The following is a 17,657-nucleotide window of genomic DNA, read 5'->3' as shown; positions in this document are numbered from 1 at the left end:
GAGGGGAGCTGGCTGTGGCCCCCCCTCCAGCCGCTGCTTTCCCGGGCTGCGGAGGACAGGATCCCCTCACTGATCACGGCATCTCCGGAGCCCCCCACCCACTTCTGCCCAGGCTGCGGCACTGGTGGGGCAGGGGAAGGGCCGGGTGGCATTGCACTGCCATCATTGCAGGGGCTGGGAGTCAGGAGGCTTGGGCTCAATCCTCATCTCCGGGGGGTGCCGCGGGGGTCACAGGGAGACAGGGGTATTCAGTGGTTAGAGGAGAAGGAGCTAACATGCAGCAGGCCAAGGCTGCATTTCGCCTGAGCCCCTTGAGCATGGGCTCGGCTGCATCCCTGCTGCCTGGCTGCCGAGTCCCCCGGGCGTTGCTCACTCCGTGCTCCACTTCTCAGCCACTGCACCAGGGCCTTTCTGAGGGCAGACACCCTTGCCCTGCTCCCTGTAAAAACAAAAGGAGGACTTGTGGCACCTTAGAGACTAACAAATTTATTAGAGCATAAGCTTTCGTGAGCTACAGCTCACTTCATCGGATGCATCCGATGAAGTGAGCTGTAGCTCACGAAAGCTTATGCTCTAATAAATTTGTTAGTCTCTAAGGTGCCACAAGTCCTCCTTTTCTTTTTGCGAATACAGACTAACATGGCTGCTACTCTGAAACCTGCTCCCTGTGTGTCACTGCCGCAGGCCCTGTGGGTGGGGCTGGCTCCTGCTGCTGGGAGCAGGCCCCTGGGATTCAGGGCTCACGCTGTTCAGCCACATGCGCGATATGAGCGACAGAATGGGGGGATCACACCCCAGCCTCTGTCTGTTTTTCAGGCATGTGCTAATTAGGGTCCTGGGGCTGTAGGACACGGGGGGGGAAGCACAGGCTCAGCAGAAGTAGCAAGCCCCATGGGTCGCTGGGCTCACTCAATAGCTCCCGGGCTTTCAAACCAACCCACCAAAGCACCAAGCTTCAGGAAACTCGCTTGAATTCTGCAAAACCACCCCCAAGCCTTGGTATAAACAAGTGAGTGATGCACAGCTGTGCACCTGCATCCCTATTAATTAGTGAACCTGCAGGTGTACTCATGCACGCACACCATACAGGAGCATGTGTGAATATGCACACGCACACACAGCTACAGGCAGCCAGCCCTGTGTGGTTAGACACAGACTCACACAGTGATGGACATGCAGATACACTCCACAGCTGCCCCTGCTGGAGGTAGGGACACGTTAGACTTTATAGATGTGGAAATGGAGGCACAGACAGGCTAATGGAATCATCAAAGCTGGGAATAGAACCCAGGAATCCTGACCCCCAAGTACCTGCTCTAACCATACACCCCACTCTCTTCCAAAGCCAGGAGTTCTAGCTCCTGGTGCAGCCCTCAGAACTTAAATTGGTTGCATGGGTCGTGGTCTCTGGCCCACATATCAGGCTCCTGTGTTAGCCGGCATGTGTACAGGGAATGCACGTTAATGGGATGGGCCATGATTTTGACCTGGCGGGGGGGGCGAGATGGGGGGGTGCTGGTCCCTGTCAGCCGCTTGCCCTGGTCTGCATCATGCTGTGCTCTTAGCATGCTGGATCCCTAAGCCCTGACTGGGCTGGGCAGCTCTGCGAGTCATGGAGCCAAGCGCTCAGAGCTGCAGCACAAACGCAGACATGCCAAACTTGCCAACACAATGCAGAAACTGGGCTTGTTTTTAGCTTAATTGGCTTGTGAGCTGCTTGTTGGCTAGTTTTTGGCTTGTAGCTTGTTTGGCGCATAGCTTGTTGCTTCTTCTTTTTATCAGCTCCCAGCAAGCAGGGGCACGGGGGGGAGAGAGTCCGGGGTGCACAGTGAGCCCACCACAGTCCCAGACTGCAGGCCGGGGGGAATCTAGTCACATAGAGTGTTGGGGTTCTTAGGGACTGACTTGTTTTGAAATGGGATTCACTTGATTTTGGGCTTATTGTGAAAGTTGAGCACTTATTCACTGCGTGAAAGTTGGCAACTGTGCACAAAAGCCTGCCCCAGCTCGAGGCATTTTGCTCCCCACTGTCTCCCAGAGGGCTGGGCTGCCCAGGCCCCATTTTTCTGGGGGGGGGCCCTGGCGCAGACCTGGAGGGGGAGGAGCGTTTGAGACGGGCCTGAACAGAGCCTCAGGGGCAGCACAGGAGAAGGGGGAGCATGGGGCTCAGACAGGGGAGCAGCAGGCACATGGGACATCATCCCCCCATTCTGCATCCTGGGCTGGAACCCTCAGGACACCCTGGACAGATCCAGCCTTGTCCCCCCCCCAACCCCACCCCCACCCCACACACACCTGAGCCATCTCCCGTACACTGCGGCCCATGGAGGCTGTGAAGAGATAAGGGTGGGGTAGGGGCCTGGCTTCTGCCTCCCCTGGGCAGGCACCATCCCACAAGGGCTCATTGATTTGGAGCTGTACAGGTTGTGGTGGACCAACGTGAGACACTGAGCACCTACTCCTTGGGGGGCCAAGCCCCCACTGCTCCTGGCTGCAGCTGGAGGTTGGGGGTGGGCTCAGCTAGTGCCAGTGGCCACTGTGGAAAGCAGGAGGGTCCTATTCTGTAGCAAACCGCGCACTGGAGCTCAGAGCAGTTGAGGCCCTAGCATCCCCTCAAGGCCTGGAGATTGTAGGGCGGGGGGGAGGGAACTTCTCAGTGAGCACCATTGTCAGAACCACACAGCACAGTTCAGGAAATGGATCCACCCCCCACAGCAGGAACTGTGAGCACCTGAAAAAATATCCAGCCACAGCAGAATTAAAAAGTCACAGCACAAAATGATTTTATTCTGTAAACGGTTTGTTATGGAGGGTCTCTGGCACCCCCCCCTTTAAACATTGCAGCATGGCTAGGGAACAAAGCCTCCCCCACACCCGACATGGCTTTGCAGAACAAGAGGACCCTGTGAGCAGCAATCCTTAGGGAGACGCAGGCTGAGGGGGCCCCATGGCACTGACAGGAGCAGGGCAGTGGGAGCAGGCTTTGGGATGGGAGACAGGTTCCCCCAAGCCAGGACATGGCCAGCCACTCCAGAGCCAAGCCCCTAAACACCACCAGGGTCACACAGCCGGCACAGCCTCAAGGCACCTCTGCCTCCATCACCTTTCCCCTGATGCCAGGGCAGCCTGGACCCCAAGGGCCATCCCTGCAGAAGGGCCCATGGGTGCCAACACCATTAAGGATTCCAAGGCAAAGGCCAACAGGGAGGCAGGGGAGAAGAGGGCTCAGAGCAACCACTCGGCACCCTGGGCCTGGTGGTTAGTGCTGGGGGGGAGGGAGACACATGCCCTCACTCCATAGTGCTCCCTTCTGGCAGGGTGAGGAGTGCCGCTGAGGGGCTGAAGTGCCAATCAGGCCTGGAGAAGAACTTCAGAGCTCCATGAAGGATGGGGGGCAGGGGTAGCCCAGGGCCAAAGAGGAGGAACAAGACCCTGCCATGCACAAAATCCACCGCCTGCTGTGAAACTCCCCCCAACCCCCAAAGCAGGGATCCTCTTTCCCCTCAGTGGCTTGTCCCCTGGAGCCACATTGCCTGGCTGCTAACCCAGCAGGGACAGAGATTTCATCATCCTGCTGCCTCCATCCAGGCTGAGCGTATTGGGGCCCGGGGTGTGTGTATGTGTGTTGGGGGCAGGGGGGTGGCAGCTCCTCCTTGCAATGTCCTGACACTGGAGGCAGGAGCCAGGCTTTCTCCTCACTGATGCTTCTTGATCCCGTCCTGGCCAGTGGGAGCAGCTGGCTGGAAGAAGCCAGGGCTGCGGAGGCAGCGGTAGGCGAGGAGGTGCGGGCCCAGTGCATAGAGGATGTTGGTGAGGAGGAAGATCCACCAGACCTCCTCCGGGGTGCGGTAGGGGTAGGGGGTGCGGTGGTGCAGGGAGGAACCCACGTGGGAGAACTGAGCCTGAAATGCACAAGAGGGGCAGGGTGACGGGAGATGCTGCCCACGGCACCTGCCCCATGAGCCCCCTGCCAGCCCCTCCCTCTGCAGTGAGTGGGAAGCCTTGCCCTGGTGGGGCCCCAGCAAAGTGACTTGGCTAAGGGGCAGTCAGCGGGTGCCAGCGGACAGGTCCCAGGTTTGAGAAGACGGCTGAAGGGAAAGCACCTTTGATTCTATTGCACCATGGAGAAATAGCCAACAGAACTCACGTCCACAAGACTGTAAGGGCCAGATGCTCCCATCTCAGCTCCAGCAACCTGCCCAAACAACGGGGGCAGCTTCTCACACTGCTCTGCTCCCAGCAGCTCCACCGCGAACAACGGGAGCAGGGGCAGATTCTCCACTTAGAGCAACAGGGATTGCTGAGGGCTGATCTCCTTTCAAAGGCTGGCCCCAGTTCCTCACCCCCACAGCCCAAGTGTCACAAGAGAGTTAGACCCTGTTATGCATAAATCCAGCAGGGCCAAGAGCTAGGGATTAAAGAGGGTAAGCCCCATCCTTATGCTCCAGGGCATAAAAGTGCATCAGCAGCTGGGGTCAGGAAGGAATTGCCTTGGGAAGATAATGATGCACAGCCAGGCACACAAAGGGGTTTGTCCCCAGGGGAATCCAGCACTGGTCCCTGTTGGGCCAAGGGGTTTGGGCTAGCCAGCCCCAGAGCTACACTGATAGCAAGGCTGTATGTTCCCCCATGCCCTACTGATAGCTAAACGGGGCGCTGGCTCAAGTCTATTTCTGTGAAACTAATCCACGTCCGCCATTAACATCCACTGAGAGAGTAATTATCAGGCTCTGCTTGTTGCCATAGAAACTGCTCCACATGCAAACCCAGGGACGGGGGAATTGTGAGAGGTCAGAACACGGTTGTCCAGGAGCCTCGTGCAGGGGCACTGGCCCAGTGATACACCAGCCCTTTAATGCATTGGCCCTGCACTGCCCGTGGTTCCCACCTACAGACAGCATTGCTCTTGCTGAACCACGGAGCAGGGCTAACTAGCAGCTAGGTGGCTCGGTGCAGTGGCAGCCGCTGCTTGCAGTTCAGAGCCCTGTGCCAGCCCGGAGGAGGGGTGTGAAGGCTGCTGGGATCATGACCTGAAACCTAGGCCTCCCCCGAGACACTGGCTCACGGAAAGATCTGGGAAGCTGGCACTGACAGCTGAGTCTGCCACACCATCTCAGCGGCTTCTCGCGACATCTCCGAAGAGGGGCTGAGTGGAACGCCAGATGGGAGGGGGGAATGGTAAGTTTCAGAGCAAACTCCGGCTGTGCTTTGAGCAGAGAGAGATTTCCAGGTGTAAACAGGGGCGACTGTGGTTCCAGAACTTCGTGTCCCCAGGTCTGTCCCCTCCTACACCCACAGGGAGACCCACATGCAAGAACAGCGCAGAACCCAAGGCAGGAATCAAACATCCCTGCAACTACAGACAAAATAAGAGGGATAAGCCTCATTTTTATCTCATTCCCCGACTCCAGAGCTGGAGCCCTCGTGTGGCTTAGCAGTGAGGAGAGCCTGAGTTCCCAGCGTCTGTGGGACCCCAGTGGTCGGGGCTGGACTCATCCCTTGCCCCTCCCCTCGTTTTACAGAGGACTGAGTTAAAGAAAAAAAAAAAACCATCAGGACACCTGGGTTCTATTCCTAGCTCTGCCGCAGACTGGCTGGGTGGCCTTGGCCCAGTCACCTGCCACCCCCATCCCCTCCCATAGCCCTCTAAACTGTGAGCACCTGGGAGCAGGGACTGTCTCACTCTGTCTATGAAGCCCCAGCAGAACGGGGCCCTGTGCAACAAATCCCAGCCCTAGCCCCTCGTTACCTGTGCTACGGCCCCAGCAAACACCAGGGCCCAGTCAGGCAGCCATGTGCAGCCAGGCCGCAGGAGCCCGTAAATGCCAAGGCAGAAGAATGGGAGGATGTAGAACATGTAGACCAGCATCTGGGAGTAAAGGGAGAGAGATCAGCACAGGCCTGAGCCAGGGCAAACTGTGAGCACAGGGCAGGGACTGGGAGAAGTAAGGAAGCGAGTCCAAGAACAGAGGTGAGCCTGGACCAGAGCACTGGATGCAAAACTGCCCTGGGCTTGCAGGAATGCCCAGCAGGATGCTCCAGATCTCAGGCCCCCAGAGACACCTACAAGCAGCCCCAATGTTCCCAGGCAGTTAAAATAAATGAATAAGCAGCACCCTCTCCTAAGGGATTTAGGTGCACAAGTCTATACACTCCAACATCCCATACGGCCCTTTATAGAGCCTCCCCTGAATCTCTCTGGGCCTGAATTCCCTGCATGGATGATGGGGATACTGATCCCACCATTCTCCTACCCTTTGTCCGGCAGCCTCCAAGGACCTGCACGGAGAGCAGCTGGACCCCAGTGGGCTCCACACTCACCTGCACTTTGGGGTAGGCAACGGGGTCACGCAGGTATGGCTCGTACTGGTAAATGTAGTTGAAGCAGGAATCAGATGGACAGTCCAGGACCACCTGGAGACACAAGCAGAATGCATGGGAGAGCCAGCTCTGATCCCCTCACACCAACCCCTCACCCAGTTGCCCCCAGGAGATAGAGAGTGCATGGGACAGCCAGATCTGAGAGCCCATGGCCATTCCCCACCCTCACATCAACCCCATGCCCAGCTGCCCCTCTGAGATAAGCAGAGTGCATGGGAGATCTGGCCCTTGTCCCTGCCCCTCTCACATGCCCCACTGACTCACAGACTTTAAAGCCAGAAGGGACCACCATGTTCATCTAGTCTGACTTCCTGCACATTGCAGGCCCCAGAACCTCCCCTTCCCCACTTCTCCCCTGTAATAGAGTCCGACCCTCTGGCTGAGTCACCGACTGGCCAGCCCTTACCAGCCCTCTGAAGAACGTGAATGTCGCAGCCACCAGCAGGAACAGGATCAAGCCCAAGTCCAGGGGCCGCTGATACAGACTTCTCTGCTGCTCCGCCACAACCTGAACACAAGCAGCCGCTGTGGGTGTCAGGGCCTGGGACACTGGCCCTTTAAGTGGGAAACTTGAAAGGGAGAAATTTAAAAAGCCAGTTCTCTTTACCTCCCCATGGCTGGGCAGAAACTTCGATCCAGAGCCAGCAGCCCCAGGGGCATCTAGCTCAGGATGGGCAGCGTCTCCTCCCTTTGAAGGGCGGATCCATTCCCAGCCTCAGCACATTCTGCTTTTAAACAGGCAGTGAGCGGCGGGAACCTCCTGCCAGGGCTGCTCCGGATACTGAGGTTTCCAGAGAGAGGCCTAGCTCCGTGGGAAGGGAGGGGGATGAGGATGGACAGGGCTGAGTTCATCCCCCATTCAGATGCAAAAAACATTTTTTAAATTAAAGTCCCTTAAAAGAATAAAAGGAGGGGGTGGTTTCCCCCATCTTGAGCCCAGTGAGTTAAGGATAAAGGGCTCTGCAGCCGTCTCTAGGCAGGACAATCAGACATGCCCAGGGCCCTTCTCCCGTCCATGCTGCAATGGACTCACATCTACAGCTCTGCATGGGCTAGTGCAGTGTTTCTCAATGACCAGTCCGTGGACCAGAGGTCTCCCTGACACAATTTAGGATGGCAGCAAGCCGGTCCCTGGTATCAAAACAGTTGAGAAACACTTGGCTAGAGGACAGGACCGGAATGGGAGGCAGGAGACCTGGGTTCTGTCCAGTGATCCTGGGCCCATCTTGTCTACTCAGCTTGGAGCAGCTCTGCCTGTCTCTCACCGGGTCTGTGCAGCGCCTGGCACAACGGGCACTGGAAGACGCCCCCAGGCCTAGTGGCGCCAAAGCAGCATCTCCGCTCAGCTAGCCAAGGGAGTGGACAAGCCTGAGCGGGTGAGACACACACCAACCAGCAGAGGGCAGCAGCGCACAGACGCATTAACAGGGAGAGAGTTTGGACCCGGCACCAAAAGCAACTGCATTTTGCCATCCCCCCATCCTGGCAAAAGGCTGCCAGACAGCTGTGCATGTGATGAGGGCTGGGTAAGGGATCGGGGCAATTCCTGCCGGGTTCACTCATCCACCCCCACCCTCCAAAACAGGGGTTTTCTCAAACAACGGTGTAAAATATGGGGCTGGAATATGGGAAAAACCAATCAGTGGCTTGAACCCGAACCGAGCCCTTAGCTCGGATGGAGGCCAGTGGTGGAGAAGGTGGAGGCCAGTGGTGGGGCCCTGTTCCCAGCTCTGGGAACAGGGCCCCAAGGCTTGGTAATGACCCAAGGGGCCAGGAACTCAGTGTCCCAGCCCCAGTGGAAGACGTCACCTGCAGACTCCCTAGCCACAGGCAGGGGGGTTGGCTCCGCAAAGGCCCAGGGCATCCCCTGCCCAGTCACCAACACCCGCATGCTCTTTGCAGGCCACCTCCCCCAGCTGGGGATCCGCAGCCTGCCGACCCGCCTACCTTCTCAGCAGTACAGCAGGGAAGGGATTTTGGCTGGCTGAAGAGTCTCATCCCAGCCCAGATTGGGATGAGGATGTAGGGCACGTTGAGCAGGAAGGAGGGGCGGATCTCAGAGCTGTACTTCCCTAAGAGAGAAGAGTCCTCGGTTGTGCATGGAGCAAAACCAGCCCTAGAGACCGGCACCTTTGGTTAACCCTATGGAGAGTGCATAGCAACACCCCACTCCCCCCACATTCCCCCCTGCAACATTCCACCCTATGGGGTGGGAAAAGGGGGTTACTTCCCCACGCATGCCCCGGCTTTTCTGCCACCAAGGGGACCTGCAACTCTGGGGTGTGTCCCTGCACAGGCAGAGCGGAGCAAGGGCAACGCGGGAAGGACACAGAGACCAGAGCTCAGAGCAGAGGGTAGCTCCGCAGGGCTTATTGCTGGCAGGGACCCCATACCTAACATGTTCCCAGGCAGGAAGACGACAATACTCATCATCAGGGAGCCCAACCAGTAGAGACCCAGGGTCCTGTAGTTCTTCCTGGGGAGACAGTGGAAATTCAATACCCCCTTGGGGCTCACCCCATCACTCAACCCCTGCTGCGTTCATAGGTTTCTTCCCCTCACCTGCTCTTGGGGTTAGTGGCAAGGTGGGGTCAGCCCTGCCACGCTCACAGCATGCGGGTTCAGATGGGCACTCCGCCACCCCAGAGCAGCCTCCCCTCCAACAGCTGCTCCTCCCTAGCAGCATCCCAGCACTGGAAAGGGATTGCTACTCTGTCTGGCTTCCCACCACCAGAGCAGCCTGGCTGCAGGCCCCCAGCAGCCCGGGAATTCTTCCTCACATTGGCTCCAGGCACTGCCCATTGCTCACAGGGCTGCTACCAGTTGGGCAGGGCACATCCATGCCCGGAGTTTCCCTCACCCACCCTGGGCTGCTGTCCTGTACCAACCGGAGCTCCCCACTGCTCCTGCACTAGCATCAAATGATAAGAGGGCTGGAGTTTGAGTCAGTTACTCAGCCCAGCTCTCCATGCCCATGGCCGGGAGGTCCATGCAGGCCCATGCAGGAGATTCCTGCAGCTTCCAATCCTGGCTGGGACCTTGTGCAAAATACTACTGGATGGCTGACTATGGTTCTCCTAGCGCCCCCACTTGGCCCCCCTCCCCAGACTGTTCCAGCAAAAAGCAACCCCCACTCTCCTCCACCCACCACTTGGAAGCAGACATGCAATGCCCTGCCTGTGAGAAGCCCAGTGAATGAACAGGAGACCCCAATTGGCTGCAGCCCCAGTCCCCTCTTACCTTTGTGTGATGGCTATGATCATGGCGAGGTAGAGCAGGTAGTGCACAATGCCATCCCAGTAACAGATCATGATGCCGTAAGCCGTGCGTAGGTACGGCTCGCCCTGCCCACCAGAAAGGCATCAAGTCACTTCCCCAGCTGGGCATGACGACGCAGGCTCCAGAGATGGACCCGCTCAGCCCAATGCCCACATGCTCCTGCCCCCATCTGGCTGCTCTACCCAGGGACCAGTGCTCCTCCCCGCTCCCTGCCGGGCACGGGGAGCTGCCGGTGGCTTAGGAGATGGAGCTGTGCTGTTTAGCATATGCACTGAGATGAAGCCACAGCTCGTTTAAAGGAACAAGGGGTCAGATCTCCAACGCGGTTGCTTAGACCTGTGCCAATGAGTGCAGCATGGCTTTAAACCCCCTTTGTACAGGGGAAGTGCCCGCAGGGGATCAGGCCCATAGTGTTTGTAAGGGAGCAGGGATGGGACGCCACGGGGTCTGGCCAGGGCAGCGTGATGTTCTAGCCTTGCAGGCGGGCATCCCATTGGGAATCCTGGGCAGGTGATGGCAGCAGGGGTGGTACCTCCTTCATGTAGAACTCCATGAAGCCGCTGATGTAGCCATCCTCCTCCAGTGAGATGATCAGGTCGATGACAGAGGTGAAGGAGAACACAGTGAACACTGCAGGTGGGGAGAGAGGGAGGCAGGCTCATCTCTGTAGGGGGCCCCCAGCCACCTCCCTGCCAGGCTGCCCTGGGTCCTCCAAACACACAGGCCTCTCCCCAGCTCAGAGGGGATCTGCAAATGCAGTGACAAGTCCCAGCCTCACCTGTCAACAGAGGAATGCTCCACTTCCCAGAGCATAAGGGGCACAAGCCAAGTGGAGCAGGCACGGGGCAGGATCCACCTACTGTCCGCCCTGCTTGTGGAGCTCAGCCCTGGAACTGCCCTCGGTGGGAGGCTCGTTCATTGCTGCTTTGGCAATTGAGACCCCGTCCAACCTCACTCCCTTGCTGCAGAGCCTCCCCCCTTCCCCCACCTCCCACAGGCATCGCAGCCCTCACCACTCCCTGCACAGGCAGTCATGCCAGGGGCCAGCGTGTGCCCGCTGATGTGATGTTTTTCCCAGGCAGGAACCTTTCACCTGGGGACTGAGCTGAGCCCTCACCCCACACGGGCTTCCTGACAGCTGTCACATAGGAGCAGCCTCCAGTCACTGGCAGCTAGGGCTAGATCTGGGCCTGACGTGGGTTCTTCAGTGCCACTACGCATCCCCTGCACCATCCAGAGCCACCGGCACCTGCTCTGAGGTGGCTTCAATTCCCCTGAATCTTGCCCACCCACCTGCCACCTACAGAGACACAGGGCTCATCCAACCACATTGGCTTGCTGCCTCTCTTGCCCAGGTAGGTGAAAAAGGAGACAGGAGGGGGTCACTAAGCAGGGCCCCCCTGCCGAGACTCACCATAGAAAAGGGGATCCTGCGAATGGCTCCCTTCACCCAGAAGATACACCATGGAGAACAGAACCAGCAGCACCAGCACCCCCGTCACTGCGATAGCCACTGGGCTGTAATACACGCCGACAAGGAACAGATCAGACTCTTGCAGCATGATGCAGCTTCTGGCCCAATTAACTGCCCCATCTCCTCTTAACGATCCTCCTGCTGCCTAGCGTTTTGCTTTTGGAAGGGGCGGGGGGCAGGAGGGGTTTTGCCAACACCAGCCGCTCAATGCAGCAGGGTTCAAAGTACATCCAGTCTACAAGCCGGGGCAGGCCAAAAGCCAAGCCCTCAGGCTGAGCAGAGCACAAGGCAGCATCCATGCGGCAGAGCAGACCAGAGCCAGGCAGATTGAGTTCAAACACTTAGGAAGGGCCTGATCCAACATCCCCTGCAGCCAAAGGGAGTCCTGACTGTCTGCTGACTTTGTGGGGTTGGGCGGGACACTGGGTGGGGAAATGCCCCCAACATACAGGGTACTAGGAACAAGCAGAGGTTTACAGTACTGCAACCCCCATCCACCTTTGCTTTTCTCGGAGCCAGGTCACCCCTTTGCTCCCATGGGTACAGGACAGAGCTCTGCTCAGTGACAAGGGGCTTTGTGATGAATATGAGGCAATTCCATCACTCGGGAGATGAAGGTAGCACTAGGGAAGCAGGAGAAGAGAGAGAACCATAGGTCCATGTTGAATATTATTTATATTATGGTCGCGCCTAGAAACCCTAGCCAAGATCAGGGCACTGCAGAGACACATGAGGGATGGTTCCTGCCCCAAAGAGCCTATAGTCTAAGTAGACAGGGCAAAGGATGGGAGGGGAAACTGAGGCACAAAGAAGGGAAACAACTTGCCCAAGGTGTGACATAACTGAGCATGGAGGGAAATGACAGGCACTTTCTCCTCCTGAAATTCAGACCCAGCATCACAGCAGGAGCTGCTTCGAGAAGTCTCCTGTCCAAGTACAAAGATAGGGCCTCGTCTCTCAACCATCCAGGCCATTGTTACAATGGGCAAAATGCCAAGGCAGGTGCCACATGCTGGGTTTTATTCTGAAATGTCATTTTAGTTGAAATCATTAAGATTTCCATCTCCCTTTCCAGGTGCGGCACTGCCTTCACACATGAATATGGATGGCCATGAGCTGATGCACTGTTATCAGAGACCATGTAAACGGATTATAAAGTGAATCTATAATGAGGGGATAGATACTGCAAATTTGTGCTAGGACAGAGGGTAAATTGGAGGGAAATCCATCCAGAGCTCTATTCTGCTCTTCCAAGAAGCAATTTCATTAGCTGTAATAGCTACAAGACCAGCACAGCTACTGCTTTTGCTTTGTGAGCTATAAAGCTGAAAATATTAAGGCATTTTCCAATAAAGCCTTTAACCTTGTTGCAAAAAAAGAGAAAGCCACTGCTAATTCTGGCATTCAACAGGTGGGGTTAACAGCTTACACTCCACAAGTATCACCCATCAGCCAGGGAGCTCATCTGTGGCCCAGAGACTGTGGGACAGCAGAGAACAGCCTCAGTTAAGCAAGGCTGAGGGTCCCCTGGCCCTAGCTCACACAAAGGAGTAGAGGTCAGGCTAAAAACCCGGGGTGTGAACTAGTCTCTGGGTATATTTAATGCAGCCATGCTCCAGTACTGCAAGAGGCGGAGAACAGTCTGTGAAAAAGCCTTAAAAAGTAACTCCCATAATACCAGTGATGGGGGAGATGTGAGCAAATGCTGTCTAAAGTGCCCCACAGAGGCTACCCCACCACTGTCATTATTTACAGTAATTACAATAACACCCACAGGCCCCCAAGAGACCAGAGCCCCATTGTGCCAGGCACTGCACAGACAGACTAGGCCCTCGGCCAAAGAGCTCACAATGGCACTAGATAAACACATGCTGTTTCCCCATCTCTGTTCCGGGACGGAGATCCTTCCTTTCTCCCACCCTTTGGCTGCCTTGTCTTCACTAGAGGGCAAACTCTTCAGGGCAGGGGTGGCTCTCAGCCTGCCTCTGTGCAGCGCCCGGCATGGTGGGGCCCTGAGCAGACTGGAATACAAATAATAAAGGCAGATTTGCACATGCTTTGTTTCCCTTTACACTGCAGGGAAATCACAGCTAGGGAGATTCCAAGGCCAGAAGGGACCCTTGTGATCACCTGGTCTGACCCGGATAACACAAAGCCAGAGAACTGCCCCCAAACCCCTCCTTCTTTGTTGTTCCCTTGTCTGGGGGGAAAGACTAGAAATAGGTCCTACAGCTGGGCACCCAGCCCTAGGGGCACAAGGACGGGTCCACGCCAGACGCCAGGCAAGGGGCTGTTAAGAAGAAAGAGGGAAACTCTCCTGCTCTGGCTTTAAAACTCCCAGCGCCAGGCTGTGGCAAAGGCTTCCCCAGCGATTGCACAAGGCAGGGGACTCAGGCCGGGGCGATCCTGCAAGCCCGGCAGGCGCAGCCCCAAAGCCTGCGCGCAGCGCGCAGCGCGGAGCGAGCGCCCCAGGCAGCGCAGCGCAGCGCAGCGCAGCGCAGGGCCGGGTACTTACTGCGCCAAGGCAGCGATGCAGTTCAGCGCGCAGGACACAGGGAAGGCGGCGAGGGACAAGCCGACGGCTCCTGGGACCGCAGGCAGCTGCATCGCGAAGGGGCCCCGCCTCTAGGCCGCTGCCAGCAGCCTCCCCCCACCTCTCCCCGCTGGGGCCAGAGGGAAGCGGACACGCGTCCCCCAGAAGCGCCCGGGCCAGTCAGTTGTCCCGAGTCCAACCCAGCCCGCAGCGCATGATCCCCGGCCTCCATGCAAAGGTCGCAGACTTTCGTCCCCCGGGCCACTCTCTCGTGCCCAGCCTGAGTCAACACGGGGCGCTCCCGGGTGGAGCTGCTCGCTCAGAGGCGGAGCCGGAGCCGGAGCCGGGCCGGAGCCTTTGCCCCGCCTGCCGCTTTGGTTCAGCTGCTCCACTTTGCAGCGTCTGCCAAGGAAGTTTTCAGAAACAGTAAGATAAAGGCCGGGAGGCTCCTTCCCCCGCCCGGTTAGAGCCAGGCGCTGGGACTCCTGGGTTCCATCCGTCCGTCCCCCCACCCCCACCCCCCGACTCCTTTGGTGACCTTAGACAAGCCAAGTCAGCCAGTGTTTCCCCCACCTGGAGCCTGGCCTGCTAGAACATTCACACAGGGCTGCCTGGCAGTTCAGTCCACCTTCGCCCAGTGCTTGAGCAGCGTTGGGAAGACAAGGGCTATACCAGCAAGAGTCAGGGGGAAGGGACTTGGAAACCTGCCGGCCTCCTTAGCCAGCTCCTGCGACCCCCCCCCCCCCCAAAACACAACCCAAGCAGGCACTTGCCAGGCCTGGCTCCAACTCACCAGGTGCCCACCCAACCTCTGCTGCACTCAGAGCCAGCTGGGCTATTTGTTAGTTTCAGATGCAGAGACATTGGTATCTGGTTAGCAACTACCCCCAGCCCACCTCCGCCCTGCCCTCGCATCCTGCTGGTACTGGCACCTTCTCCAGGTGCCTTCAATAACACTCTTTATCGTCCGGGATGGCAGCAGCTTCACCCCACGCTGTCGGAACCATTGACAAGGAGAAAGAACTTCACAGAAAAGTGGCCTGAAGTGGTCCTGAGCACTATCATCATCTCACCAAATAGAACCACTCCTACATCTTGGGAGGCGGAGTCCTTTCAGCTGAGCTCTTCATTTCCAAGCTGATCAACTACAGCTCTGAATGAGAGGCTGGTTGTTGGGAATAGAACACTGGACACCAGTTTCTGTGCCCTGGAAACCCACATTTTCCAGTTCATCCCAAGACATTCCATCAGGTCTAAGTTGCTCAGATACAATCGCACAAATATGCCCACTAGAGGCATGTGAGCAATGTTGAGCGTCCCGATTTTGCTTACGTAAGCTTGTCCTTAGCAAAATAAATGTCCTTACTTAAGTCTGTGGAACTCATTGCCAAAGGATGGTTTTGAGAGAAAGAACCTAGCAAAATTCAAAGAGGGATTGGACATTTATTTGGTAAGGAGAATAACCAGAGTTAATGGTAGTTAATGCTAATGGAAAGAGTTTTGGAAGGGTGAGGAAACCTCATTTATTAGGAGTTAAGCCAATTTCTAATAGGACTCAGGAGAGACCTTTATGGGAGGAAATTACACCACATCTGCCTACTGTGGGGCTTCTTGCACCATCCTCTGAAGAGAGTGGATACTGGACTAGATGGACCATGAGTTGGATTCAGCCTGGCTCTTCTACTTCCCCCTTTCATAATCATGAGGCTGAACATCTGACAGTCTCTCTCTCTCTGGCCCCAATTTATTCCTACTCTGACTTCACTGGGTTTATGTCACAAATGCCTCTAGGTTCTTAAAAGGATGCATTTGGGTTCCTGTCTGCTCCCTAAATGCTCTTTCCCATGGAAGTGACAGCCAAGAATATTGCATCTCTTCACCCTTGACATCTTACTGCTGACCCCGATAGTCTGATTACATTATATTACTCTGTAACTGCTCTAAGTACTTTACTGAGCAATCCAGGCTTCTTGCTGACGGTGAATGAGATAATTCAGCGTTGGTTCAAGAACATAACCCCCCCCACACCCCCAAAAATAAAAGTTAGAAAAAGCCCACAGGTCAACGTCTTCTGCCAGGGAAACAAAAAGACCTAGTTCAGTGGTAATCAAACCACGTTGCCAGGGCAGTATAGGATTGCTCCTTGGTGCACACTGAGAGCTCTGTCCATTCTCTCCAAGTATCCAGGGCTGCAGTCTCTACTTCTGTCCCTGGGCAGCTCTTTCCAGAGTCTAAACCCATCTAGGGTGTTTTCCCTCTACTATGCAGCTTTTCTTCATTTAATCTAATTCATCCTGGGGTTTATAGGGCTCACACCTTATCATTGCAACATCTGAGCTCCTCACAAACATTAATTAATGCATCCTCATAGCAATTAATATCTTCATTGTACCGATGAGGAAATAAGGCATAGATTTTTAAGGTCACCCAGGGAGCCTGTGGCAGGTGCTGAATTGAACCCAGATCTCCTGAGTTCCAGGCCAATGCGTTAACTGTAAGACCATCCTTCCTCCTTGTTTACTAGCCCCACTACATAGACTGTTTAAGTTTATACACAAAGGGGTCACGCCGGTCTCCTTGACATTCACTGGAAATGCTGTCCAGGAAGACTAAGACGTACTCCACTGAAGCATTTTCTTCCCATTCATCCTGGAAATCTGTAGCATCCAAATGGCTCAAGAGAAAAAACATCTTCAGATTCTGAGAGAGAGACACAATAAAAAGCCCATGAAAGCCACCACTTTTTACATGCCTTTGAGAGAATTTTAATCAGCAGAGGTAGAGCCGGTATTTCAAGGTCTCTGTTGAGGCAAGGCTCAGTTTCCAGCAAGATTGTGACCTCTCGGTTTAACCTCTCTTTTCAGACATTGAGAGTCAATGCCAGTTGTTGGGGGAGGGACCTGGTTGAATGGTAGCACGTAGTATGTGCCAGAAACGTTCCAAGAATGAAGTGCTGTTTGTCAGACATTCAAAAAACAAAGTTGCTGTCATGTGACCTTTCACCTTGCTTCCAAAAGCTTTCCATCTGAGCCGTTGTGTCATTCCTTTGCTCCATCACGATTCAGAGTCCACGGATGAATTAGTAGCTGTGCACTTTGCCCTGCACTGTTTCATTGCTTCGTTATGTGGCAGCAGAAGTGGAAGTTACTTTGTATATGCCCCAAGATGACAATTCATCTTATTAAGCAACAATTCAAAGTACAGGCAGTTGTACATGCACTGATAAATAGCAGTGGGCGTGACACGACCATCTCTGTGCACAGAGGGAATACAGTTCTGCCCCACCTGACACATTTGTGGGGTTTTAGCGCTTGTGAAAGGTACTAGATTATCAGCCACAGAGGCCAAAGTCCCATTTGCTCCCACACAAGCACAGAAATGTAAGCATCCCCCCAGCACTGCACTACCAATGCACTCTGGGTTACGGTAGAGGGATCCCATCTGGGACTGAGAGGGGAGTTTGACCTCCCTGGGCCATCCAGTGGTTGAAGTGTGTACATTCCAACTGTAAACTCCTCAGGGAAGGCAGTCACTGCCCAGCTCCCATTGGCACGGGGCATGCATCCTGCCTGTGACCACTGGCCGCTCCCACAAGTACTGGACAATAAAGTAAAATAACAAAATGACAGGCACAGACCTTAGGCTCCAAATTTAAGCACACTTTATTATTACTATTATAAGTAAGGAATCTTTTCCGCATTCTAATGATCCACTTGAACATTGAAGTATCAATACATCTATCCCTTGCTTCACATGTCTCTGTCCCCATGCTTTTGGCCATAGCTGTGGTCAGCAGGGAGATCCCTTCTTATCAACTAGAGTGGGTGAATGGCAAGGCATTCTCTGTGTGGGTTCAAGACTCTGGAACATGCTCTCCTTTGGTTAGAAATAGACCTGGGCACACTAAAAAAAGGCAGTGGTTTGGTAGGATTCGGGGAGAAGGCTGAGGACAGGCTTCCTAGCTGATAAAGGGACAGAAAGGTGTTTGTG

At 55.5% G+C, this 17,657-nt stretch overlaps 1 protein-coding gene across 2 annotated transcripts; it reads right to left on the bottom strand.

Moving 5' to 3' along the window:
- Positions 1 to 2,765: 2,765 nt before the first annotated feature.
- On the bottom strand, positions 2,766 to 14,259 carry TM6SF2 (transmembrane 6 superfamily member 2). Of its 2 annotated transcripts, none has more exons than XM_038384426.2 (10): positions 14,241 to 14,259; positions 11,075 to 11,178; positions 10,193 to 10,290; positions 9,622 to 9,725; positions 8,775 to 8,857; positions 8,329 to 8,453; positions 6,788 to 6,889; positions 6,322 to 6,414; positions 5,750 to 5,869; positions 2,766 to 3,902 (listed from the first exon to the last, which is right to left on the bottom strand). In XM_038384426.2, exons 2-10 carry the CDS (start codon positions 11,124 to 11,126, stop codon positions 3,696 to 3,698), a joined length of 984 nt encoding a protein of 327 aa, XP_038240354.1. In that variant the 5' UTR covers positions 11,127 to 11,178; positions 14,241 to 14,259; the 3' UTR covers positions 2,766 to 3,695. The 2 variants fall into 2 exon arrangements, with proteins under 2 accessions (XP_038240354.1, XP_038240352.1); XM_038384424.2 differs by lacking the exon at positions 14,241 to 14,259 and adding an exon at positions 13,650 to 14,165.
- Between the last annotated feature and the right edge of the window lie 3,398 nt (positions 14,260 to 17,657).

This window comes from Dermochelys coriacea, chromosome 25 (assembly GCF_009764565.3).
Source record: "Dermochelys coriacea isolate rDerCor1 chromosome 25, rDerCor1.pri.v4, whole genome shotgun sequence".
NCBI classification, from domain to species: Eukaryota; Metazoa; Chordata; order Testudines; family Dermochelyidae; genus Dermochelys; species Dermochelys coriacea.
This window is presented reverse-complemented; position numbering and strand designations above follow the sequence as displayed.